The 27794-nt window shown below is 38.8% G+C and overlaps 2 protein-coding genes across 7 annotated transcripts in view; one reads left to right on the plus strand and one right to left on the minus strand.

Annotated features, from left to right (window-relative positions):
* Positions 1-10546, plus strand: part of LOC103924332 (MOB-like protein phocein) — a 21532-nt gene extending 10986 nt beyond the window's left edge. The window contains exons 3-9 of the mRNA XM_009332835.1: positions 1891-1953; positions 2488-2588; positions 4176-4218; positions 4481-4567; positions 6194-6273; positions 7067-7178; positions 8121-10546. Of these exons, the coding sequence (XP_009331110.1) occupies positions 1891-1953; positions 2488-2588; positions 4176-4218; positions 4481-4567; positions 6194-6273; positions 7067-7178; positions 8121-8252 (618 nt within the window). The 3' untranslated portion in view covers positions 8253-10546. The remainder of the gene's footprint in view (positions 1-1890; positions 1954-2487; positions 2589-4175; positions 4219-4480; positions 4568-6193; positions 6274-7066; positions 7179-8120) is intronic.
* The window catches only part of RFTN2 (raftlin family member 2), a 39847-nt gene continuing 22045 nt past the window's right edge, over positions 9993-27794 (minus strand). For 3 of the 6 annotated variants that reach the window (XM_009331499.1, XM_009331508.1, XM_009331497.1), the window contains 2 exons: positions 21832-21910; positions 13864-16554 (listed from right to left, as the gene is read on the minus strand). In XM_009331499.1, the coding sequence (XP_009329774.1) occupies positions 16285-16554; positions 21832-21910 (349 nt within the window). In that variant the 3' untranslated portion in view covers positions 13864-16284. Of the gene's footprint in view, positions 12896-13863; positions 16555-21831; positions 21911-27794 lie in introns of those variants that run through there. The other 3 variants (XM_009331524.1, XM_009331516.1, XM_009331531.1) reach the window with 3 other exon arrangements.

A 27794-nucleotide genomic window follows, 5' to 3' on the forward strand; every position in this document is an offset into this window, starting at 1 on the left:
GGGGCGAGCGCCGTGCTTCCCCGGGGTTTCCAGGCTTCGGTTCGGGAGCGCAAGTCGCGTCGCGTCCAGTTCGCTCCTGGGGTCGAGCTGCGTCCCGGAGCGTGATGGCTGTTACCGGCTGTGCCCTCCCAGTGCCGGGAATATCGGTAGCGTTGGCGAGCGCTTGTGAAATCATTGGGTATTAGCTGAGGCAAAGCGCTGCTTCCTAGAGCTTAGGCCTTCTTCGGGCACAGGGCTGTTTTTCTAATACGTGTCAATGTATTACTGCTGTTGCTATTAAAATACTAAATACATAACTAGCTGAGTGAGAGCACTGTGTCATCATACGAGTAGACCTCAGCTGGGAGTTCTGCATCGTCAGATAGGCGATACCTGGCCTGTTCATCTGGAGGGATAAGTCATCCTTCCCTTACGTAACCTGCGCTCCTCTCACAGTGAACCCGGGCTGTTGTCCAATCGTTTCTCTTAATCAAAATGAAATTGATTTATTTCTGGGCTTTCAAGGTCATCTTGAAAAGTATATCTCAAATATGTAAGCTGCGTTTCTTAGATTATTTCAGAGATGTAATCTTCTGTGAGGCCTTTATGCACGACTTTTTCACTCTGCTTTTGTGAGGAGAGCTCCTGGTCAGAAACAGAGCAGTATATGACACGATGTTGTAGGAAAATGCATCTCTTTTCTCCTCCTATTCTTTGTCATAATGTACAGAGGTAAAATTATTACACAACCCTGTAAATCAGTTCATTCCGTAGAAGTTTAATCTATGAAGGAAACGGAATGTTGTGTGCCTTCTGATAAATTTGGGGTATTCTGAAAAACAGTAAGCTGGACATAGACCTAGATTTGGTCAAATATTATAAAGTATATTGCAAAATTCATGTAGGTTGAAGAATTTTGTGTATGGTGATGCAATCTTTTTTTTTTTTGTGGCTGTATTTAAGTTTTAATTTGGGATGACACTGTGGTGTAGCTATTCAGTATGTAGATACAATTACTTAATGATATGTCAACATGGGATATTAACTCCTTTCTCTAGAGATGCCTGTATTCTCTCAAGAACAGATTGCTAAGCTTTACAGTTGGAACGTTTTCATTGAGTCATTGTGTCTACTAGGATGGCTACGGGAGGCTGATGCGCAATATCTCTGGATAATAAGAGGGAGTAGCACTAAATTTTAGATGTGAAAAATGCAAAGTAAGAAAATGCATATATCTGGGACTGTCATAGTTGCACCAGATGTGAATTGCTGCATAACGCTGCAGTACAGCTGGATCTGAGGTGAAACTTCAGGAGGGTTTTATAATTAACAACACTAAACACCGTGGGTTAGCAGAACTGATAACCATCCAGTTATGCAGCATACTGACCATACCAAGAGAATGTAGTACCAAATTAGGCCAACACTGCGTTATATCATCTCAGTTTAGAGAAGACGTTTTCAGTGGTGTGTTATTACAAGAATATACTGGGATTTTTACTTTAATAATAATAATTGTATAATGCTACTCTCTACAGACCTCTTTTCTTCCCCATTCTTACATGGTCTAACATGTAAAATGGGCACCGCATGCAAATATTTCATTTAAAAAATACAGGCTACATAGGTGTTACAACAAGATGTGGGGAAGAGATGGTGTTTATAGTATGCCGAGTCCCACAGAACTTTCATTTCGATATGTTCTACTATTGTGACATTAGGAGCTTAAGCCCCGTTTCACCCTGTTCTTGCCAAGATTGTGTGCTGCTTCTGTTAAGATGTAGCTTCCTGGAATTGTATAAACTACCTCTACATCTATTTTCCTGCATGTTCAAGCTTATTGTAGGTTACGTGCTTTTCTTCCTCCCCTTCTATTTTTGTTAAATTGGTTTAAACTTTTTTTTTTAACAGGATTTCTACAATTGGCCTGATGAATCCTTTGAAGAAATGGATAGTACATTAGCTGGTCAGCAGGTATTCTTACTTATGTGAAATGTTGTTAATAAGTTCTCTGTTTCCCAAGTTTAGTATTTTGGTAAAAAAACAGGGAACAGGGCATGCTATTTATCTGCTTAGAATGTTGCTGCGCAGAAATGAATTTCATAAGCACCCTAAGTATATTAAAACAATTGAAATGATTAATTGTGTATGCAGGAATAACTAGAATTCCCGTGTCTGGTTTAAACAAATCAGGTTTAAGAAAACGGTGGGGTTCCTGCGGGGTTCTTTTCTTTTGAGAAGGATGTTTTAAAAAAGCTGTAAAATTTACCCATTCTTTTACCTTCTCTAATTGAGGAAAGGCATTTTTCAGATCTGGCATTTTTTATACCAATTTTTTATACCAATTTTCTTACCCTGCTCATCTACTCTTTAACTTTTTAGTCCATCAATCACTTCTTAAGTAAAGAGAAAAAGTAAGTCAGTCCCTCAAAGATGTAATGTCCTAAATATACTGTCTTACTGTAATTACAACAAGATCTAGATTTTTTTTTTTTCCTCCTCTCCTAGTATATTCAGCAAAACATAAGGGCAGACTGTTCCAACATTGATAAGATCCTTGAACCTCCTGAAGGCCAGGATGAAGGTGTATGGAAGTATGAACATTTAAGGTAAGAATCCACCTTTTGTCAACGTAGTGTCCAGATTCTGAGTTTTGTTCATTGATAGTGGTAGTGAGTCTTTTTGAATAGGACAGATCAAAAGTAACTTAAATGAAACTTGGTATTTCTACTATTAAATATATTTATACTTTGGTATTGTTTTCTGAATTCCTTGTTTCTTTCTAAAGATTTATGATGCGCTCTGATCTAGTGTTTTTGATGTTTTTTAAGGAAATGTTCGTACCTCACTTCAAAAGTTGTACCAGTATGTTTTGAATATGAAAATATAGTCATGAATTTCCATAGCACTTTCTCCTAGTACCATCAGTTCTTCATCTCCACTAATTGGGAATGTGATTTCCAGATGCTCCCAGTGCTTTTTCTGGAACTTGCAGGAAAACAGGCTTTAGCTGGGAAAGCAAGAGTACCTATGTCTTACAGTTCTTTTTCTAGTTGTAATGAAACTCAAAACTTTTTGCCCTTCTCTCAGTTTGTTTTATGCAGTATAAAAAATATGTTCAGCCTAGGTAGTTTGTGCCTGAAAGTATTTTTCAGTTGTAGTGTAGGTTTACACCCTGTTAATACGTATGTATTAATCCTTTTTTCCTGGCATTACTTTAGTGTCCTTGTGTCCTGATTTTTTTTCTTATAAGTGTGTCTTCTAACTTTGTCAGATATACTTTCAAGAGTAAGAATAGTTCTAAGCTACTCCTAGATTTATATATACTGACTTTTTGCCTCCCATTTTCTTTTTCTCTCCTCTGGTCTGGAATATTTGCAATAGATGTGGGGAATCCTCAAAAGAGGAAAAAGTGTGTATGTACAATTGCAAAAGACACATCTTAACAATTTCCTCCATCCTTTTACATACACTGAAAATCATTGTAGATTCGTAGAAGTGACTTGTCACTAAATACTTGTCACTTTTGGAAAATCTATTGAGATTTTTCTTGTAGGATGGAGGGGTGAATTTAAAGAATGCACTTTCAGGTTCATTCTAGTGAAAGCAGTATTTCTAGGAGTCCCACTCTGTTAAGGATCTGTGGTGGACTTTAGCCACTTAATTGGTCTGGAGGAAGTATATCTTAGAAGGATGGAATGATCCAGCTATATGAATTTAAAACTTAGACTCTTAAGAAATTAATTTTTCTTGAAGTGTTTTTTTTTTTTTTAATCTGTATTTGTGAAAGCACTTTCTTCCATAACAAAGTTGGTATCTTAAACACTTCCACTAAATTATTTGTTAAGCTCAGCCTCTACTGTCAGGTAAGAATTAAAAAATATAATTGTTCTGCTGAGTAAAAAAAAATATGCTGGTGTGAATTCTGTTTCTGTCAACTTGTAGTCCTTTTATAGTGTGTTAATTCCTAGCCTATTGCCTTTTAGGTGTGACGTCAGCTGAAATTATTTGGTGGTATTCTCGAAGTACGATTTTTTTTTCATGTTCTGGTACATTTTTTCCACTTTACAAGAATCATTTCCAGAAACGTTAAGAGATCTGTGAAGATCAGAATGTATAACCTTGTTTTGTATTAGATGTTTCTAGTGGGAAAACCAATTGTTGATTTTCATGCTGCTGTGTTCAAATTTTTTTAGACAATTCTGCCTGGAGCTCAATGGACTAGCTGTCAAGCTTCAGGTAATTCTTTTCTTGATATTTTTGTATTGTATCAGGAAGGAGACTTTTTTTGTATTGTAAGATGCAGAGTTTGCAGAGCTTTCTTCTTCTAAATTTATACGCATAGACTTAAGCAGTGGTTTGAGGTAAGAGTTTTTTAGCGTTTTAAAGACTTCTGGCAAATAACCCTTTTTAGTGGGGGACGGGGCAAGAAAGTGATTTGAGAAGATCAGCTGATTTTCACTGTTGGGTGGTTTTCATAACTGAACAATTGTTTTAACAGAGTGAATGTCACCCAGACACATGTACTCAGATGACAGCAACTGAACAATGGATTTTTCTTTGTGCAGCTCATAAAACTCCCAAAGAGGTACGGATGTATTTTGGAAAACTGACCCCATTGATGTAGGATTTTCTTTCACAGTTCATATGTTCATGGGGAGACCATTATAGCTGACTTCTTAGTCAAACTGAGAGCTTATGTGGGTTAAGAATATCACTTGAGGTTTCCTTCTTTTCAATTCTGTAGTGGTTTACAAAAGAGCGGGATGAGATAGGAAGGAGCTGCTTTTTACCACAGTGTTAGAAACTTTGCACATTCCCCTCTTTTCTCTCTTAATTTGTGTTGAGACAGCCTGAAACTCAATGGAAAAAGGTCTTTGTTCAATTGAAAGAAGAGTACATGCTAAGAATAGGCTGTCCTCTTCAAACTTTGGCCTCGGTCTATAGCACTAGGCATGTAGCCTGACACTCTGAAAAGACGTGCACATTCTTAGGGAAGTTACTCCTAAAAGGCAGTGGAGTCATAAAAATACTTCATGTCAAGTGGGTTATCAGCACGGCAGTAGCTTGTCTACCTGAGTGTCCAATTACTTTAAACTTTGTTCAGATCTCCTATCGAACCACTTGATACATCCTTTTTTTTTCTTGCCTTCAGAAGATCTTTCCCTGTTGCTATTGGTTATGGTGATAGTGCAGTCTGTCAGATTTATCTTTGTATTTCACCTTCCAGAATAAGGTATTTGTTCTTCTTAACCGTATACTTTTTGTCCTGTAAACTTTTTTTGTTTGTTTATTTTAATTTCCTGAGATGCCTTGATTTAGCTCTGAAGGCCAACTTCTTTCCCGCTCCCTCCTTTAACCCTCATCACCACTCAGTATATTGGCATGCAGTAAGTCTGTTTTATTCAGCTAGACTGGAGAACTTCAGAGTGCTTTTTATCTTTGAACACGCATCATTCATCTGCTGTTTTCCATGTCAATAATAGCTATCAACTAGCAGTCAGATAGTGGGTGATGCAACCTTGAACTGCTGACAAAAATGTGTAACTGAAAAGTCTTCTTCCTGAAACTGGGGAATGGCAAAACGGACAGACGTTCCTGCTCTCAGCCTGTCTCAGTTCATCTTTACTTTCTTCCTTCTCCTCTATATGTACTTGATTGCAGAGCCAGGGCTTGGCTTGTTGTGCACTTAGCTACACTAATGATTTTGTTTTTCTTTGCCAAGGTAGAAAGCATTGATATACTTAGGTGCAGGTTTGGGTTTGGGTTTTTTTGGTTGGGTTTTTTGTTGATAAGGTGTTAATTTAGGCTGTAAAAGAAAGAGTCTGGCAACTTCACTATGTGGGAAACAAATGAACTGTGAGGTAATGATCGTCCTTCCTTTCAGTGTACTATCCGGTATGTATTCTTATTATACAGCTTTACTTAAGGAGATGCATAAAATTCACTACTTACGTGCATAATCACATTTCCATAGTAACTTTTTTCTTGAAATAATTTACATGGGTTGTGAAACAGAGAAAAGAAATGGCTCACTTACGGAGGAAATGTAGTTAGACCTTCAGAGAAGCTACGTGAAACTTCTGGGAATAAAAATGACCGGTGAAGTTAAAAGCATCAGGAAACATAATTAAAATGTTTTTCTTTAAACAAGTTATATGACAATGTCCTGCAAGCACTCATACATGTGCTCACTCACTGTCTATTTTTGTAGTGTCCTGCTATAGACTACACCAGACACACACTTGATGGAGCTGCATGTCTTTTGAATAGCAATAAATATTTTCCCAGCAGGTAAAAATGCTTTCTTTTGGGAGGAGGGAGAGAGGGAGGGAGGATGTGGCACCTAAACACTTACAAAGCATGTGGAAATGCATAATGCATTTTTCATGGACTACTACTGAAAATATCAGAAATCCTGCAGCATGTATCACTTGTTGGTAGAGCTATTGTCACTTTTAAGCCAAAGAAGAATTCCTGCCTATTCAAATAGTTTGCCATTTACTGGAGCTCTTCCACTCTTTTTAGGTGGAAACCATTTTACTAATATCTGTTGGTGTTAGGGGGCTTCCACTGGAGTAGTGCCAACCTAAATAACAGGATGATGGCCTTTAGAGAGATGCAGTGACTCAAAGGACTTAAACACTATGCCCCTGGAAGCCTCCAGAAGCCAACACCAATCTACTGTGGGACATCAGTGACCACGGAAGACGGAGACTGAATATGTTGAATGGGCAGCCCACACGTTGGATCATGGAAACCTAACTGGAGAAGTCAAAATTGTGCTTCCCTAGGAATCCAGTATTGGCAAGGAGGTGCAACTGGCAGTCTTTTTCCCTTTGCCCATCAGTGCTAGAAACCAGAAGTCCAGCCCTTACCAGAATAACTGACAATCAGTGTGGAGTATGCACCAACATTTTTATCTTCCTTGCAAAAATAAGCAATTGCAGACACAGGTATCTGCAAGACTTAAGTCTAAATTTCATATGCAATTATATAGTTTAGTTTAACAATCAGAATTCATATCAAGATGTATCTCATAGTCATCTCGGTAGACGTGTTTTAACCTTTCTCCTGGTGCTTACAGGGTTAGCATAAAGGAATCCTCTGTAGCCAAATTAGGATCAGTGTGCCGAAGGATTTACAGAATATTTTCACATGCTTATTTTCATCACCGGCAGATATTTGATGAATATGAAGTAAGTCATTTCAAATTACATCTTGAAAGAAGGGCATTTACTGAAGTTATAGCTGTGATGTAATTGTATTACATGTTTTCTTTTAATCCTACCAGAAGATCTGCATTCAAGTGAAGTATTGATTATAGTAGATTACAGTTTTACAAGAACTGAAATGCTATGTTATACATACATATATATAAATGAAAATTGATTTATATAATTAGTTTACGGAGTTATGGTTTCCCTTGATTTGGATAAAAGGTCAGAATTTGAGAGGTTTTGTATAAACAACTCAAATTCATCTTATTTTAAGGATTCCTGAATGTATTCAAGCACCTGGTATAGTTAGTACTGCTTATGTATGTATGTTTCCTGTTTGTGTATGTTACCCAACAGTTAAGGAATTGTAATTGTAAAACTGCAAAGAAACAGTAACTGGTGGCAGCGCGTGCACCTCCAGTAACTTCCAACTTTTCTTAATGGAAAAGTATAAATTAATAGATAGAAAGGAGATAAGGGGTATAGCTGGATGTAAAAGGAAACCTTTGCCAAATCCCACTTAAGGTTGCTGGAACAGCTATGGAATGGTTGTGTCCCGTTCTGTTGGGGATAGAGTATGTAGGAGGAGTTTCACAATACCTTAAAATTCCCTTTTGGAGAGTGGATTGGGACTACAGTGATATTTGAATATATTCTTGCCTAAGTGCTGTTGAATTGAGCTGTGACTCAAGCCTGAACTTCAGTAGGGTTTTTTGTTAATTGCAGTAACTATAAGCAAGCAGTAAAGGAAAGATTTAAAAGTAATATAAATTTACCATTTAAGCATTACTACTTCTTTCTAAGACTTGTAAATCTAATGAGGCAATCACATATAAGCGGGAGGCTTTTTAGTATGTTCTCCTCAATTGTTGAAAATACTCCTTCTGTATATATTGTTTTTTCCCCTTTTTTCATCTCCAGAATGAAACTTTCTTGTGTCACCGGTTCACTAAATTTGTGATGAAGTATAATCTGATGTCCAAGGATAACCTGATTGTACCAATTTTGGAAGAAGAAGTGCAGAATTCAGTGTCAGGGGAGAGTGAGGCATGATGGGAATGGCAGTACAGAAGCCTGTACTGAATATAAACAAAACATTAATTATGTACTGTATATATCATTTTAGACACTTCAATCACGTATCCTCATAGCTTTGTTTAGTATACTTTTTGTATGCCGTGTGCATTGCCTTTTAATATGGGAAATACTTTAAGTTATTCATGAGCTGTATATTCATCAATGTGGCACTCATGGTTTTTAAATAAAAGTAGTAGTATCTGTTTATGATGCCTGTTAATAAAAGAATTTACAGTTCTCTAAAATTGCTGCTAAACAATCATTGAATCACAATCCTGAAGATGTGTCTGATTGGGTGGGAAAAAAGTGAGATTAAGATTTCACAGCAAGCCATTTTTGCAGTAGCTATATTAAGTCTTAGTTCAAAGATTATCACCTTAAATATATAATTCTGCAGGAAGCTTCTTGCAATGTAGCGTATTCCTAATTTAGCTTTTATTTTTTCAAGATGGCTTCAAAGATTTACTTTTGGATGTGCATATTCCTCTGTGTGTATATCCAAATACTAATAGGATCTATAGTATTACTAATACCAAAAGGATAATTTCACTATGCTATTGAACTATATATTCTTGATATACATCTAACGTACTTTCTGGACTTGTTTTTTTGTTAACAGTGGAGGTTTGCGCACAGCAGGGGACAGGTTCTGTCCTGTTAAGGCAGACTTCTGCTGTTCTCCAGTCCACAACTTCTCTAAAGAATAACTGTGGCAGAAAAGTCAATGGCTTATACCTGTGCATATTTACGGCAACTGCTTACAGATTATACCTCACATAAATATTCATGTTACACTACATAACACACTAGCACAGTCTTTGCTTATATTCCTAGTAAAAACATTCTAAGTACTTGAAATACTGAACCTGATTCTTCACAAGAATTAATCGTATTTTCAACATACTTTAATTTGTTTTTCTTCATTCACCTGAATTACATTCTTTGACAGAAAAATTTGGATTCATGCTTCTGTTCCCTATCCAATGTTTATTTCAAGTTGTGTTTGCAGATTTGCAATAACTGACAATTTCCATGAGTGCTGCTTAATTGTGTTATGTCTAGAATGATAGAACTAAATGTTTTAGAGATGAATATGGCAGACATACTGCTAAGCGTATGTGAATGCAGGGTCTAAAAGCACTAGCAGTGTTCTTACGTTAAATGAATTTTGCTTAGCTGTTTAAGAAGTTTGCTGGTTGTCTCTGTCTGAGGTTGCCAGGGGCCCTCTTTTTATTTCTTTAAGCAGGTCAGAACGGGCTAACTCGGCTAGTTTCTGTAATCTACGCTTTGTTTTCTAAGTTGTACTTACTTGGAAAGAAGGGAGTCCACCTATTTTTAATGTCTTTTTCATACTACACTAAACATGCCTTAAATTCTATTTTTCTTTATATGAATCAAGCACACCTCAAGCAACTGTACCACCTGGATGTAAAGGGAATTTAAACAATGAGAAAATAGAGAGACTAAGCTTAAGTACTTCAACAGCTGTATTCTTCAGCAGCTCTTTTTGTCTCACGTTTGTCATTGTATTTAACTGTCAGCAGGGTAATTGCATGAGATGTTGTCCGAGTGAAAGTAGCTTTAGTTACTGTCTATACACTTAGCTATAACTTGCCTTGTATAGACCAGGTTACGTGATTTTTGATAGATATCTTGAAGTTTGTACTGCAGGTAGGACGACTGTATTCTGGAGGTAGTACAATGTATTTAGTCTTGTTACAGTCTGCTGTTGGACCATCCATGGTGTGGTTCTTCGTACAGTCACGCTGCGTGCTTATATTGGCCACGGTGACTGAGACAGGCAAAAACATGTAACTGGTGTCGCTAATTACATTTCCTCTACAAAATTGAAGAACACGATGTGGTGCTCAGGACTGCATTAAATTTTTAAACCTCTTCTCTTCCTCTTATGCTTTAAGAGTTTCACTTCAAAATGAAACTCGGGACGTTTTAATCCTGTTTATTCTCATTCAGATTTGCACTGTAAAGTTGACTTGCTATACTAAGCTGATTTTATATAAGGCTTAAGTGAAACACTGCTTGTATTTTCCTTTGCTATTGTTTACATGAGTACTGTGTACACACATGTGCCTGAATGGTACCATAAAACTTCAGTTAGCCTAAGCAAACCGTTGATTTGTCTAATAAATATTAACAGGTTTAATTTAGACTCTACATAATAGGGAAATCAAGACTGTCTTTGAATTATATTGTAACAAAAAAAAAAAGGAAGGATAAAATTAAACTGTTTCTTTATCCATACCGCTATATTTTGGTAAGCGATTCTCATTTTTCATGTCGTCTGAGAATGCAGGCAACGGAGTGCTTCCAAGAGAAAGTTTGGTGCTCTCCCATCTCTGCTACAAGGTGTGCTGAAGTGAAGTTGTATTTCTTCTTTCAAAAGTAGAAAAATACAATACTCATTAGCATCTTGAAGTCAGACCTCAAACTTACACATCTCTCAAATCAGAAAATGATGGTTCTACAATTAAAGAGTAAGGGAGATCTAGAAGAGGACCTTTCAGATACCAAAATAAGCACACGATGACAGCACATCACAGATGCAAGGGCATATTGTAAGCAAAGGATAACTTTCGAATGACTTTCTCCTTAGTCACTGAGGTTTTTCCTGATGTTTGGCTTAGCATATCTTGCAACAAGTCAGCTATGGCGATTTTGCCACTTTCCTTGTAATTCTCTCAGATGTTGTCAAAGTTTATCTGCTTAAACAGATCGGAACATGTCACCAGACCGGTTCCTCTAAGCCACTTCGTCTCTTTCAAGTTACGCTTACCTGAAGTCAGGAATGTTTGCTTCTTGAATTGCAATACCGGTTGTCGAAATTCCGATACAGGAATTTGGCTTTGAAAAGTCTAAACCCTAACTAACGCCATTCTCTAAATTAAGCCACAGGGAGTTGTCAAGACAGCACTTTTTACCTTCCACAGATCAATACACTAAGAACAAGGAAAACCTAATCAGCTTGTAATAGATGGCGGTAAGTCTAACAAGCCTTGCCTTGTGAGCTGTATGGATGTACAGACAAGACTGCAAAAAGGTAATTCTAGCCTGAGGAAAGGTATACATTGATCTAACCCATTTAATGTCAGCGTGAGACAACCATAATAAAGAAACTGGTAGCTGATGTGGTAAGTGCTTTTAATGGTGAGAAGCTTCCTATCAGAAATACAGAAAAGATCTTAGCTTTACAGAAAGAAAATAGTATTTTACAGACCGGAAACACAGAAGTTAAGCAGCAGTTTATTGCAGTTGACCGGGTATGTAAATAAACTGTCCTGACAGTTATGAGCACAAAGTTTTCTTTACGGTGGATAGCTTCTCCCTGGTTGTAAATGCTAGAAAAGTATTTCCTCTCCAAACAATTTCAGAATCTGAAAGTATAAAGAGTCTTTTGCAGAGGTTCATGAACAGCATTGGTTGCCTTCTCTCTCTGTTCTTTTTAATAGCTGCAGGGCATTTCTGTTGTCACATACAGGTAAGGGACTTTTTGCTGTTACAGTTCAGACACACAGCCTCCTAACTGAAGCCCTGTTACTGAATAAATAAGTGTACTTACTTTTTCTGTCGGAGAACACATCCGTGCTTTAAGTTTGATTCGCCATTCTTTCAATAAAAAGATGAGTATGTAAAATACAGTCTGGTAAAATGAAAACTGAACCGTGTGTGTGTATATATATATATATGTAAAATAGGAGCATACAAAAAAATCTTGCCAGAATTACTCTGACAGCTCTTCTGATTTACAGATTTAAGTTTAATTAATGGACAGTGCTGGTCACAATACTAATAAAGGCATACCTCAATGCTCTAGTTTGTGTAAGACCAGGTGATGAAACAAGTAGCTTAAACTAGAATCCCCTATACCCAAAATGCACCCTCCCCTTTTCACTTTTCCAAATAGGATATAGTTGGCTTTCAGAATTTTTAACTACGAAGAAAGAAGATTTTCCATCATTTGTTTTAGAAGCATTTTCAGTTACTTCTGTTTCAGCATCCACGCCCTAGGAAGACGGGTGGTTTATTCTGTGTCCATCAGCTAGCGCGTGAAGTCAGCTAATTCTTGCACAGTCTTCACACAGGCTGAGCAAGCAACTTACTCTCCCTGATTTTTGACAGAAGGCCTTGCAGCAGGAGAACGCTCTCTGCTACGTGCCCACCAGGGATGAAGCAACGGTGCTTACAATAATCCGAAGAACAGAATAAGCATGCCGGCAGTCAGACCGGCTTTCACAGTGTCCAACACTTTCTGGTTCCATGACTTTCAGAGAGAACAGGGCGATTTTTTTTCCTTTCAGGAATTTTTCAGTCACCTTTTAAATCCATGTAGTTTTATACACAGCATCCTGCAGCAAGGAGTTCTACAGTTAGCTGAACAGGTACCTTGATTTGTTTCAAACCTGCTACTTACCACCTCCATGATTCCCTTGAGTTCGTGTATCAAAAAAAGAATGCTGAGGAATTTATTCCTTTGCTACCCTCTCCATGCCACTCACTTTACAGATCTCTGTCTTGGCTCCTGTCAGGTTGACTTTGTTTTTCCCCAGGTGAAGGACTGTATTTTGTTTTTTTTTTTTTCAATACAGAGCCTGAATGTAGCCCTGTGAGGCAAAAGACAATAGAGAGCTAGGAAAACAAGCTAGATTAATGTTTCTACAGCAGGGGCAACTTTACATACTGTGAGACAAATGGCATTAAAATAAAACCAGCTGTCCTTAACTAGCTAGGAATTGCTGAGTGGGTTCAGGGGAAGCAATTTAGCACATTTACACCAAATTAGAGAGACTAGAAAGAAATTCAGAGAGGTTTGCAGCACACTCAACACCTGTAAGATTCAAGGGCAAAGACTAAAGCACAGTTAAAACCGTGGGCTACTGAAAAGGAATATGGCTTTATTTCATTTTAAGAAGAAAAGCCTTTCTTGCTAAAAGTGGGGATGTTCTAGAGCATACCTGTGGGCATCCAGAGCATACTCAATTTCCACCCTTGTTCCAAAACAGAATCTCCCTTGTGTACATCCCATTAATCGTAAGGGGAAAAGTTCTTTTAAAAGAAGATACTAATTTATTTGAATTTTCTGCATTCCTGACAGCTGATATGAAAAGATCTCACTTAAATGATTCTTTTTATCCAATAAATGTATTCTAGAAAGATTAACTGCATTCAGTTTAGTACTTTATACATTGTAAGTTGTTATATAAATAGTTGTAGTTCAGTTTTGGTTTAGGGTTTGCTACTGTTAACCATCTTAAGGAGGGATACCGCTTTATAAAAGGTCAGTAATTTCTTTGATATGCTTTAAAAGCTTTAACTTGGAATATTCAGAATTCCTAGGTTTTTTGACCAATTTTTGCTGCTTTTACAGGTTTGACTTGTATGGAGAACCACCGGTAGTTAAAATTACACACACACACGAGAGTTTCAGACAACTCGTGAAAAATAACTTTTAGAAGTAGAGCAACATATTCCAAGTTGCACAAGGCCAGCTGTTACCCCATTTTTAATATGCTAGAGTTTCTTGGCTTTCTGCCAGAGACAGATGTAACATGTATTTTCATATTTTTTTCCCCCACATCTGCGTTCCACGGAGGAGATCCCTGCTGCCGCGTGACCACGACCACTGCCCACAGAGCAGTGGGCTGCGTGAGAAAGCCGCGGTTGGGTCAGGCTCCGCGGGGAACGCCCAGCCCAGCACTCTCTCCATTAGCGGGGCGATCCTCCTCCACATGATGCCCCCCAGACAGGGAATGAAGGCGAGGTTCGTGCCCCACATCTGTGACCTTGAGGTGCTGGTGGGAAAGCAGGGAGAGAAGCCTTGGCAAGAATGGATTTCTTACCGTGCCTATATCACAGGTACTCCTGCGCTCCCATCGCTCCCCGCGGTGTGCACAGTCCTCCTGCTGCCCTACTGGCATGTATTTGGCTCTTAAAACAGTCACAATTCGGAACTATTTTGCCAGGCTGCCGGCATTTTTCTTAAGCAATTCAAGTGAGAAAATAGAAGCTGCCCTTTTCAACAACGTGCAATAGGAAAACAGTTGAAGGAATGTCTCCAGCTCCAGGACTGTGGATTTTTTTTTTGAAAAAACCCAAACCTGCTACAAACAGTTGTTAGAGTTGCTCTTCCAAAGTGAAAAATAAACAACAAGCCTGCCTGCAACAATTTCACAATGAAATTGGGAAGCACCTCCAAAGCAATAATCATTTCAAGCTCCCACAATGACAATCATGCAAGTAGAAAGGGTTTCCCTCCCCCCCCCCTCGTTAAAATAAACTGAAATAGCACTAAGGCTTTGTACTACTTTCGCTTATGATAGCAAGTGTAACTTTCTTCTTTCATGAATTACTTTTTGCTTATTGAAATAAGCGTCTTCTGCCAGTGTTCTTTCTGCACAGCTCCCCGCCACGGAGATCGCAGTCTGACTTCCACCGTCCCAGTCATCTCCCGGGGTGCTCGTTTGGAGTCAGTTATTGGTGTTCCTGCCACTGCATTAATCTGCCCACTGCGTTTAGTGCCAGCATCTACTACCACTGTGGACAGGGAGACTCCCACGGCAGCTGGTGGGATACCACCCCAGGGGAGCGGGGTGGTGTAGTTAAATGTATTCACAACACTTCTCTCAGTGTTTGCAGTACACCACACACAGACAGGTATCAAAATCCCTGGGTGATGTGTGCGCTGTACTGCAAACATCAAGACAAGTGTTGTGAATACATTTGCTCAGTTCTGTTCTGATTTCTCATTTTGACCAAATTATTTTCCATTAGCTTAAGTGTGATGAGCATTTGTAGTTTTTGCTTCTAAAACTAACTGAAAAATGCAATTTTTAATCACAGTATCTTTTGGAGATGCACTTTTATTCAGCTTCCTCTCTGTAAAGTGTAATTTCAAGACAGCAGCATAAAAATAATTCCTGTTCACGCCTCTCCCCACAGAGCCCTGCCGGTGTTCACCTCCCTCAAGGCGAGCAGCTCCTCCCCACGGTGAGGATGGAAGCACAGCAGCTTCCTCCTTTCCTCTGAACATTCCTTCTGGTATTTGATGCAGTTGCATACACTTTACCCAGTGTGAGATACATTTAGCTGAGAAATTTTTTATATATACATCAGTGTATTTGTATATAGTCTATCATCTAACATTGCCTATTAAGTTTAGCCTACTTCTTCCTCCTATATATAATCAGCATCATTGTGCACCTTGCTGTCAATGCTTCTTGGCGAGTTTCGCAAACTGCTTTTTCATAGACTGCAAGTTACCTTTCAGACTGTGAGTGGTTCTTAATTTCCACTCATGAGTAAATCGTGAATACATCAGTATACAAGCTATATGCTCGGATAGCTTTTGGCTTAGATGTACAAGGAACCCTGGTAAAACCTGCATAGGTGAAGTTATATTACAGGAGCAAGTGTCTGCCTACAGCCTCCAGAGGTTTTCTGTACATACCGAGTCTGAACGTAGCTTAAATTATTAACACTCTAGTGTAAGACTTGCATTTCTCTAGGCTTTTGAATTTATGCAAGGCAAGTAAAGCGAAAATTACATTAAAGCTTAACAGCCAGATAGTTCATTTTTCTTTTTTTTCCCCACCAGTATTTACAACAACTTTTTAAAAAAAAAAAAAAAGAAAAGAAAAGAAACACTCCTCCAGCTTGCGGAAAATACTAAACATCCTCATTCCTTTCCCTCTTACACAATTCAAACAGTCACTGTTTTGCAGCATTTGCTTTCTTGCTTGTCAAAAGCATTAACAAGTTAGCAGAGCACCCAGTCATGTAGTTATTCTATTAAAGAGAGACAGAAAACCAAATTATTTTGCAGTAGTATTATTACCTACAGTAGGATTAACAAAACAAAGAAACAGACAAAAATACAAAATGAGTCTGGGAAAAGTCATAGGATTATACCGATGCATTTAAAGTAGTATGGTTTTTTTTTTTAAACATTTGTGTGAATTATGTACATGTCCATCTGATGCAGTTACTTACTTTATCACATACATGTGACCTGAGTGACTCCATCTTCCTGGTCAAATTGTCCGTCATCCAGTTCCCTTAATACTCCATCACTGCTTCTGAACCCTGGAAAGCCTCCATACTGGGAGGATCCCTCCTTGACCCAACATTGTTTAGAAGGAGAGAGGTGAAACTCATCAGATGGTTGTCCGGTTTCTACAGGGCGAGAAGTCGCTGTGTCTAATCCAACACTTCTGCTAGAGACTTTGCCTTTTTCCTCCCCAATAACTTGTCTTAAGGATTTCTTCTGAAATACAAGAAGATGTTTAAATGTCAGCTTATTTAGGAAAAAAAAAAGCCAAACACTTTGCAATGAGTCACGCATGGATTTAACGTGAGCTGCATTTTATCATAAAGCAGCATTTAACACTCTGGTTTAAACTATGAACTCCTCTGGAGAAAAATCCTCCAACAGATAAATTTTTGTTCCCTATAAATAAATTTCAAGAGGGACAAAGGAGATACAAGACATAGTCAAGATCCAAGAAAGCACAAATGAATGCTAAGAAAAAGTACTCCAACAACGCTCGATTCTTACGTAGTGCTTGGCAGCTCCGGAATGATTTACAAGTCTCAGCCCATGCTAAAATCAGCAGTTTGAAGAAGGCATGATTTCTGTGCCTAACGTACACGTCTAACGTACCCTGACTCTGATGCTTTCTGCCATACGGCACATGCGTGTGCTGGCCTTTCGTGTGCTCTGCAGGGAGGGATGCTCGAGGGTGGCACAGCTCCTGCTATCAGCTTCCTCTCAGCTGCAGAGGCCCCCCCTGCCTGGAGGGGTGGGAGGGCCGGTCGGTGGCGGGTACGCAGCTGACACAGCTCCACCATCTCCAGCTAGCACTGTAGGCATATGCCCGCTCTCCTTCACTCACACGTCTACATGCCACCAATGTCTGGCTGGTGCCCTCATCTGCAAGCTGCTCTGAAAGTCAGTGGATGTTGATCGCTTCCCCAAACATAATCCTGTCTAGAAGCTTCAGCAAGTGTGCAATATTTGATAAAGATGTGAATTAAACTCCATCAACATTGAGCTCTTTTAAGAGTGTGATCTGACCACTTCATAGGACTGAAGATTTCCCACTGATCCACCTCATGGCGAGACTGCTATGCTTTCCCATCTTTCCAGTTCCGCCCATAAAGACCTTCAGAGGCCTCCTCAGATAACAGAGGAGGCCAGAGGCAAGTGTCTTGAGAATTGCATTCAATCCACATGGTGGATCTACACAGATGGAAGTCAGCGGCTGTCCTGTACAGCGATTTGAGAGGGGCTCTGAAGAGACCGGGAAGAACTCCGTATAAATACAGTCTGATATTAGTACTGGGATCTCCTGACATGCTTCTTGTTGAAGTGATGGCTGCCAATGTCAAAAAGAAAAGTAAGCAGATTGTGAATTATGCAAACAATAGACCTATCAGACTACGCTAAGGGTCCTCTCAGGCATTACAAATAAATAAAAGGTTTATTTTCTTTTAGCATCAGGAGCTACCCGAGGTACCCAGATCTGTGACGATGCAGCATCCCCAGAGGCAGCGTCAGTGCCTTGAGTCACAACAGAGGAGCATGGTCACGAAGGCCGAAGTGCCCTGGCTCTCTGCCTGGAGCCTTGCTGTCAGCACATGTGCTGCTGAAGCAGCAGATGCTTTGCCAGGGGACACAGCCCCATCCACAGAAGGAGGACATCTAGCTAAGAAGGAATCCAGCCTCAGCACAGAGCTGCGTTTTGCTGGGTAAAGGACACGAGCACTCTTGCAGGGGGATTTGCACAAATGCTAACACTTTAAAAACAAAACCACCCCACAACTGTTTTTGCCATGCTCTGACAAGTTCTGTGCTCCCCTTCTATACATTGCTAATTTTTTTCTCAAACCCTTTTGAAACAGTAAAAACAATGGCCCTTGTGGCTAAAGGAAATGTATTTAGGGAAGCTGTTAGAGGAGACATTGGGAAATTAGACTAAGGGGAAATAGCGTTGCCTCAGGAGAAACAGAAGGAAATAAGCTTCGCCTGGATGCCACGTAATGGAGGATGGAAAGGTCTGCTTAACGCAAATAAAGGAAAAAGGAGAAAAGAAAAAACCAGAAAACCCTCAAGCACTGTGTGGTTCAATCTTGAATCTCCTCCTCTGAGCTATTTTCTTAAAAAAGCAAATGCTATGTGATAAAGAACCCACTGAGACAGTATAGCCCTTCTAATCCAAGAGGCCTTTGAACCATTACGTAAATCATAAGCCAGGTCATAACGCACCATCCCATGAATATACAAGAAGGCAGAGAAATGAGCTGTGAGGACATAAAATACACCCTCCTCAGAAAAGAGACCCTGTGGGAATAAGAGACCAGTTAATAGGGTTTTCCCCCTCAATTCTTACTGAAGCAAAACTTCCTTTAGAAATGGCAATGCTAACTTCAACCCAACAACTTAAAAAAAAAATAAATCCTGAGTACCCAAAGCAACCCGTACCCTGTGCTGCTGTTCTCCAGAACGCAAGTCACAGAGGTCCAACAGCCGGAGCTGCCTGGGGGGCAAAGCTCCTGCCGTGGCCAGACCCCCGCCCCACTGTGGAGAGCTGGAGAGCCCTGATGTGATCAGGGCCCTGGCGGCTTGGTAGTTAAGTGTTTGAGAAAGCCTGTATGAGGCAGCTTTCTTATTAAGATTCAGTTAATGGAAGAGCCTTGTTGGTTTCCTATTTTGACTCTCTCATAGGTAGCTTTCTCCAAGGTATCCGAGTTGCAAATATGCTAAGGATATGCTTAAATAAACATAAATTGTGATGCAATTTTTTTTTTTTTTAAACGTTTTCGATATCTTCAGTATTTCTGTGTTTCAAAAACATCCTAAGTTGTGGACATGAAAATTTTTTGAACAGCTTTAATGTAATTTGAACATCAATGAAAAGATACGCAGTACAAATGAAAATGAAGATGTCATGCCCAACAATACAGAATCGCAGGAATTAAATGTTTTTACTAAAATGTTTGATAAAATTGTACAGCTGTTGTCAATGTCCAGGGGACATTTTAAATAAATGTCTTCATTAAAGTTTCTAGAACAAAAGTTAATGCTTTCAAATTTCAGTAGCTTGTTTTGCACCTGAAATCTAGCTATTCAATGCAAAGCTAGCATGACATTCTATACCAGTTAGGTATTGCTAACAAATCTATGAATTTAAATCGTAGTGAATAATACGCTGTTTGCCAGTTCAGACATTTTGGTAAAAAAGCAATGAAGTAAAAAGATTAAAATTTAGGGGAAAACCAACATAATTGGAAAAACAGAAGGAAAATGTTACTTCTGCTAAACGTTTCAGCTTCACCCTGAACTACCTATTTATCCCATGCTAAAATGACCTCAGCATACTGAAATTTCCTGGTGGAGAAGTAAAACGTTCACTGGTACTTAAGGAGCACATTTAGATACATTTTAAACACCGTAATCCTGATGTAAATGGCTACAAATCAGCTATTTCTTGTTTACTTCCAGGATGTTAATGCTGAAGTCAAAGGTTTCGCATTACAACAAAGTAAAACAATGACTACAAAACACACTACCATTTTATTTGTATAAACCAAAGAAGGTAAAGGTCATTCAGCTGCTGATCACCTCACAATTGCGTGACAGAATTTAAACAGTGAGCATAATGCTTCTTATTTTTAATTTAAACCACATCTCAAAGATTCATCAGTTCCTCAGACTGAATGTTTTTACAGAACTGGTTTGTATTGCCTCCCTTGGCAGAACCCAGTCTTAACCACTCTAACTCGCGTCATGTAGTTACGCTGCTTTTTGGGAGATGCTTACAGTTAGAAATAACATGCCTTACCGAGGAAAGAGTATTCATATCAGGAGTCCACGCCCTTATTATACAGAGTATTAAGAAAAGTAGGGAAGCATCAGTAAAAGTATGACTTTACTGGATAATGACTGACATGATAAGGTTTTATATATTTACAATACTGATATCAAAACTATGTTCCAAAACATACTTTCAGAAATGTGTTAGGAAAGAATGTAAAGACTACAAAGTCAGGCATGGGGTCAGGGGTCAGAAGCTTTGAAAGCTAAAAGCTGAAGACGCTTGGTACACGGGGGGAAATTAAAGGAAAAAATTGTATGAGGAACTGGCAGAATTTAGAAGCGGGCATGAATGGAAGAGGAGAGTAAGACATCGGCAAGGGAGACTACACAGAACACTGAAGAGTAAAAAAGAAGGAGGTCAAATTTTGTAAATGAGGAAATAAATTATAGACAGTGTACAAGAACTAGCTGGGAATTGAGATGGCGGTAGAGACGAAAAATGAAAGAGGACTTTAACTGCGCACGTTGAATGCAGTTCTTCCAGGCATGGAAGTAGTAATTATCAGGGGACACAGTGAGAAGGAAGTTAGGCTGGAGGAAAGCAAAAGCCTGGTGAAGAACAGGAAAAAAAAGGGAGAGTATATTTGAGAAACACTAAGCAGAGGAAAATAAAGATGATGGTAACAGTCTGGATAGAATGTAAAAAGGACAGAGAAAGATCAAATATGAATGCAAGAAATTTAGAGACTCATGGAACTATTTATACAGATGGAGAAAAGAAGAGACTAGGCATCGTTGCCTTGTAGTAGTATATAATACCACGAATGACGGTTCGTAAAGTTACTACTCCGGTGCTGAACATGAGTGAAAGTGTCCATAGTTTTCGTAGCTGCTTAAGACTATCACAGGAAAGCTGCGTTGATTGGAAAAAGGTTGAATGGCCATTGAAAAACAGAAGTAACAAAAACCCATCACAGGACGTTGAGAGACTTGGCAAAGAGCAGCCCACCAGTTCACCCTTCTCTGGCCACAGCAGGGTTTACATCAGCGCTATACAGGTGCAATAACTGTTGTGACCTTGACTCTGAGCAGAACATGGTGACTGCCAGTTACTTAATCCTCAAAGCACTTTTATACAACCACTCTTACGGGAGCCTCACTCAACAAGGCCAAGGAGTTGTTGAGGTCCAGCTGCAGGAATTTTAAATCCTCTACTTCTGTCACACATTTTCATGCAGCAACAGTTAACAGCCCTTCACCCTGTTAACCTCCAGGTTACAGTATCCCTTGCACAGCTTGACACTTGTATCTTCTACAAGCCTGAAAGTAGACGTTTTGGAGGTCAAAATAAAATGTTTTCTTTTTCATGTGCAACAGATCCAGGATTTGAATCGGAACATTTAAGACTTCCTGAAGGCTTCTAAAGAAATACTTACAGCATAGCCAGCCTCAGCCACCTGAGACACAGTAACTTCGTAGCACAAAATAGGTTTTTAGCATGCTTATGCTTTTCTCTATGGCTTAATTCAAGAGGTATGCTTCTGAGAAAAAAAAATAACGTACGAGTTCAGCTGCAAAAGCCCTCCACAAACTTGAACTTTTTGCAAGTGAAACCCTCTTCTGCCACTTTTTTCCCATTAACTTTGAAGTCTAGTTTGTTTCTGTACCTAACCATTATGTGAAGTACTACTTTGTTTATATTTATACCATAAACATGTTACTCACCTCTGGTGTCTGGACAGCAAAATTCCACATAACAGGTCTTTGAAGAAAAACAACTTGCTTTGTGGCCAGATTTCCTTCACTAAAATTTAAAGAAAATTGTTTCAATATTTTAAAAGCAATAATAGTCACTGTAACACGATCATACCTTCAGTGTCTACTGTAAGTTGTGTGTATGTAAGTCCATGAGTGAGAAGAGGATAGACTACCAAGCATTAATTGGTTTATTAATTCCTAAACAGTTCTGTAATCACATTAAAAAAAAAAATTGAAGCATAGAGCTGGGTTAAGGTGTTACACAAGAAAATAGGTATAGAACAAAAATCTGTATTACTATGATTAGAGTTATTTAACATGTCTTCTCTTGAAAGTTTAAGTACCAGAGCTCCTACTTTTAATCCAAGTCTGTTCCTTTTGTGTCTGAAATTAACCTCAGAGTCTTTCTTTCATCTAATCTTCACTATCAAAGATAGAGCAGCATATTACTACCTATTAATGCCACAACAAATAGGCCCAATCTCAATAGATCCACGGCTTCAGCAAATATCTCAATACTTTGTGGTATGAAATTTGGGAATTAACACTCTGTACTGCTAACTAAAAGGTGTTTTCCGGTTGTAACATGACATCTAACTGACACAGCGGGATAAGTTTGCTGTATCACCACCTATGGACAAAAGGACTCAGCTCAGTTTTTAAGCTCTACATCCCCAATGAGATAAACTACACTGGCCGTTTTGTATGTGGGAGGTACGTGCATGGGAAGGACAAGAGAATAAAGTAGTAAGATAAATAAAGGAGTGGGAAAAAAAAAAAAAAAGGAGGAACTTCAGTTTTTAGTACTGGAACTTTTACAAATGTTGATGCTGTTGTGGTAGATATAATTTAAAGAAGCACTATTAATTTTTTTTTTCCAAAAGGAAATACTTTTAGAAAAATAAATGTGAAAAGGTGAAGTTTTTCCACAAAACCAAATCAGAAGTTACTGATACGATGTTTCAAAAGTGTTACACTCTCTTAGTACTGGTGATACATCCTCTTGAAGTTTTTATGTATTTATTTTCATCATCATTTCGTCAGAAATACAGGTCAGCACATTGATTGCATATGTACTACAAAGCCTGACTCTGTGGCACTGAAAGAGTGCAAGAACTGCAAGACCAGAGCTCTAGGATGGGAGGGTTAAAAGATTCCTGTGCTCTTCTAAATATCAGATACTACATTTTGATAAACTCTTCTTCTCCCCCCAACTCCTACTTCTGGGCAGTATTCAATGAGATCTTTATGCACACAAAGGAAAGACACTGAAATACTTTGGCAGACAAGTGACTACAGATTTAAGAGTGCGCTAAAGAAAAGTAGCAAAACAGAAACACAAGAGACATAGTGTGTTCATCTGAAGTAGCTATGACACTATTCTATCAATCATAAAATAGTATTATTATGCACAACATTACAGAAAGAGCTACTAAAATAACGTAAGTTTGTACTTCAGTATAGGTATGTCGCAATCTTAACCACACACAAAGTTGAGATAACGGATTCATCTTTTATGCCAGGGCTAGGACCGATAGAATTAATTTATATTTAACATTAAGGACTCGCTCCAAGAAAAATCAGGGATTAAAAGTGTTCCTATGAGATCAGGAAGAGCTTGTTAACAGCTTGCCCCAGCAGAGCTCCTGGAAGTAAGCTCAGAAAATAAGCAAAACAGCACCATTCCCAGCACACTCAGCTAATTCTGATCAACAGTGATGATGGTTTTGTGATGGTGTTTGGCCCCTCACAATCTTCCTTTCAGCCCAGCTGAACTCGGGTCACGGCATATCTTTGCATGACTTCCTTGGATGAGAATAGAGAACTATCTTAAACTCCAGCTTGTGGGGAAAACAAGGAGGCAGGAGAACAAACTCATTAGTTTCCTTAAGTTAACAAGGTTTCCTGCTCTGAGAGTCCTTACCTGACTATTTGCATTCATTAACAGAAAACGTGTTACAATTTTATGTTATGACAAGGAAATCGGCAATCCTGCAACCTTATTCCACTTGGCTAGGTATCTCTCCCTGCCTCAGTTATGTCTGTTTTGATAATATCAATTGGGAAATCTCTCTGAGCACAGTCCCTGGCATGGGGAAGAGCCTACAGCTTGTTTTGTAACAGTGTCTGCATTCCTTCAGAGAAAAGAAAAAACCCAAACATTAAGCTACAGCTTGTACAAATTCTGCTAGAACAGAGAAAGGACACGATAGTGAGTAGACAATAAGTAAATTAACAATTTTCTAAGTCTGACCTTATTAAAATGCCGCACACGACAAAGCGGCTATGAGCTTAATTCACAAAGAACTCAATGACAGTGGGATTTCCACAGAATTTAAATGAGAAAAAGTGCTTAGAGCAAGCCACTCCATAGCTTCCTTCACATTTCCACATTCCATCTTTGCCTCATAAGTCAGGGCATTTTGAAAACTTAGATTAAGTAGTTTGTCATGATAAACTAATAACCACAAAGTCAGTGGTTTTGCATTGTATTTGCCTGCTTGCTTTCTGGCGCTCGTAGACAGTCTGCCTTGCCCGTTTTCAGGGACTACAGTAATCAGTGCGGGGAAATAAAGGTCACTGCAGAGTAAGGCTGCCGAAGCCTTTTTCCTGTCTCTTCTTTTAAGAGGGATGAAGAGCAACAGAGACTCTTGTTAAAACACCAACAATTTGCTTGTCTGCTTATGGTGTATGGGCAATAAATTTGTCCTCTTATTGTAGGTATATATTTAATAAGTCCCCCAAAACAATAATCGAGCTAGAAGCTAACTAGTACTGCCAACGGCTCTGATCTTCACAGGTCTGGTTTTTTTTTTTTTCCACGAACATTTTATATACAAAGCACATAAAATTAAGGTTAGACAAAGTTTTCTGAAAAATGAACAAAAGGAGCAAGATAATACATTCTTTTAACCCTTTTTTTTTTCCCCCGCATTTCCCCAAATAAAGTTTTGCACTCCTTTGGAATTGCACAGCATCTAGACTTTCAGTTATGAGACCACACCAGCTTGGGGTAAGTCTCCTGGCTTGAAGGATCTGTTTAATGAAAAAAACCCCAAACCTTAGAAATTTAATTTTAGACCACAAACATGTACGAAATTCTACAAACTCACAATAATATCGTATTAGTAATTGCAGTAGCACTAAGTTACCAGCAAAGTATTTTCTAACCACCCGCCCCAGTCACTAGATTTAACTCCTAAAAGGACTACTGATTTTATCCTTGCTATGTACCTTCTGAACTTGGCATAATTACTGTCAAATTCTTGTCTTGAAAACATTTACCTAGTAAGTAAGAGTTGTATATAATGCAGGAGGCCCTGTGAGTCACTAATACTATTTGTGGGTGGGTCTCCTATTCTTTTTTGGTCTGCTTTTCTGGCCAAAAAAAAAAATCTTTAATGACTGCTGACAAAATGTAAATACCCAAGATATGGATGGATACAACAAACATTGCACCATATGGACTTTTTTTTTTTTTCATGCTCTGTTTTCTTGTATCCCTGGAAAAAGAGAATCACTGACAGAAGAGGGGAAACTTCTGTGGCTTTTATAGTGTCCTGCCCAAAACCACCCCCCAGAACCCCACAGTGCTTATTTTTCAAAACAACATTGCACAAAAAAGCAACTCTGTATGTTTCAAGAATATGACGACATCTACCATTGCTCCGTTTGTAACAGCAAAGATAACATTTCTCAAAGAAACGTTTCCTGCATCCAACATGATTTAGCTCTTGTGCTAAGAGTTAAAGTACTAAACAGGCCTACAGGCTGCTGCCCCTGCCCGAAACGGGAGAGCGATCCATGACATTCACCTACCACGTGGCACGACACGCCATGCAACAGGACATTTCATTTTATGGAGAGGCACATCTGTAAAAAAGAACTTCAAACACCACCACCACAACCACGCAGGAACAGACATTACAGCCTAGCGGTTTTTTTAAACTGTTTCAAATCCTAACCGTGTAAAAACCAAAAAAAGGAACGCATCAGTGGATGACAATCCTGTCACACCCCAGAACCTGTTAGCCTGTTGGTCGCACTCTTCGTCTGCAGACAAGCAGCGGGCATAATCACGGAAGATCTGAGACGAGGGAAAGTTTTCCAATAAATTAGGAGAAGAGGAAAACAGAGACTAGAGCAAAATATAAGGGTGAATAGAAATGGGGAGCAGGCTGCCCCGCTAACATATTTTATTCTTAAATAGAATTTTCTTTATATACTTTGTCCAAATTCTTTTTTTAAAATAAATATGAAAACATGAATTTGCCAGATAGTCCCAAAATGTTGCTCATTTTGTTTGTTCAGTGTTTCTGAAGCCCGTTAATATTCAGGCTGAGTTTTGAGGTCAGAGTTCCAAGTCTGGGAAAAGAACAGCTGTTAGGCAGCATAAAGTGTCCTTCTTTATTGAGACATTTAACTTCCATTCCTAGGATAATCCACCACCGCCACAGTAATGGCATCTTTCATATCAGACACACAGTAACCACCCAGGAATTTCTTCTCCTCTTTAAATACCAACTAAAAATAGTATTTATCAATCACTACTTAGCCTATCAGGATAGAAACACATTCTTTTTTTGACTCTTAAGAATTCTTTTAAGAATTCTTAATTCCTAATTAGGAATTCTTGTTCATGAGCTTTTTTTCTTCCCCCCATCACAGAAAATTGAATAGCTGTATACTAGATACACAACAGGCACACAAAACATGATTTATCCTATTTCTTCCAAAAGTATCTCACAAGCCACACTAGGACAACAAGTGCAAGGACAATTCATGCAGACACCTACCCAACACTTTAGGCCAGAAAAAAAAATGCTTTTCATTAGTCTGAATTATTCTAGTGTTGATACAAAATGAATCCAACTTCAGATTTGGCCAGGTTACAACCCCCTTTTGCATTATCACAGCTATTAGTGGGCTCGTTGTTTCACATCTGGGAAGCAATGCTACTTCAGACACCTAGTGCAACTTAAGTATCTTGCTGGTATATTACCTTCTTACTAGTTCAAGGAACAGGTCCAGTCTAATGACTCTGTTAGCATGTCCTACAGCACTTTTTCCTTTTTTTTTTTCTTCCTTGTAGCACTTAGCTTCTTTTAAATGGCACTGCCTTTGCTCTGCAATCTACGAGGTACAAAATAGCATCATTTTGCCTGCTGCAAGCACAGACTGATAGAGTGGTTGACCAGCAGCTGCTAAAACCAATCTCGTCCCTGCTGCCCAAACCCTACAGAGATGGGTACAGTTACACTGCTTGTGGGATAGAAGAGGTTTGAGGTTAAAACCTCTCTCTCATCCTATGACCCACAGTGCACCATGACTACTAAAATCCTTCTCTCCCATTGTCCACTCACGTCCTTCAAGAAGTAGATGCGGATCCTGAACGCTTACTCTCATGTTCTAAGATTTGGCCAAAAATTTCAGCTGTTTATGAAAACGAGGCTCAGCGGTTCACAAACCCTTAACAAGTCACCATGTTCAAAGCTAATACACTTAGACTACAAAATTTTGTTTGAAGAAATGAATTAAAGGATAACCATTTTGTTTCATGTTCTGAAAACTGCTTCTCTCTGGAGCAGGAGCTTTAGAAGTTCAGAATTTCATAAATTTCAGAAGAAAACACAACATACAAGGACCCTTAAAAAACAGCAGAACATGCCATGTGTTTTACCACAATTTCTTCTGTCTTTGCTTTTAACCAGTTGGTTAAAATCAACTATTAAAAAAACTCACACAGCCAAAACAAAAAAAATTCCAAACTATTTCCTGATCAGAAAAACCTCCTTCTCACATGGGTGAGTTGATTTAATTATGTCAAATCACTTGAGCAGAATTCCACTTTCCTGGAGCAGTTCTCTTAGAACCTTTCATTCATATCCTTTTTCATGCTGTCTTGATTTAATACAGTGAGGTCTGGATCC

This window comes from Pygoscelis adeliae, unplaced genomic scaffold, assembly GCF_000699105.1.
Source record: "Pygoscelis adeliae isolate BGI_AS28 unplaced genomic scaffold, ASM69910v1 Scaffold160, whole genome shotgun sequence".
Taxonomy (NCBI): domain Eukaryota; kingdom Metazoa; phylum Chordata; class Aves; order Sphenisciformes; family Spheniscidae; genus Pygoscelis; species Pygoscelis adeliae.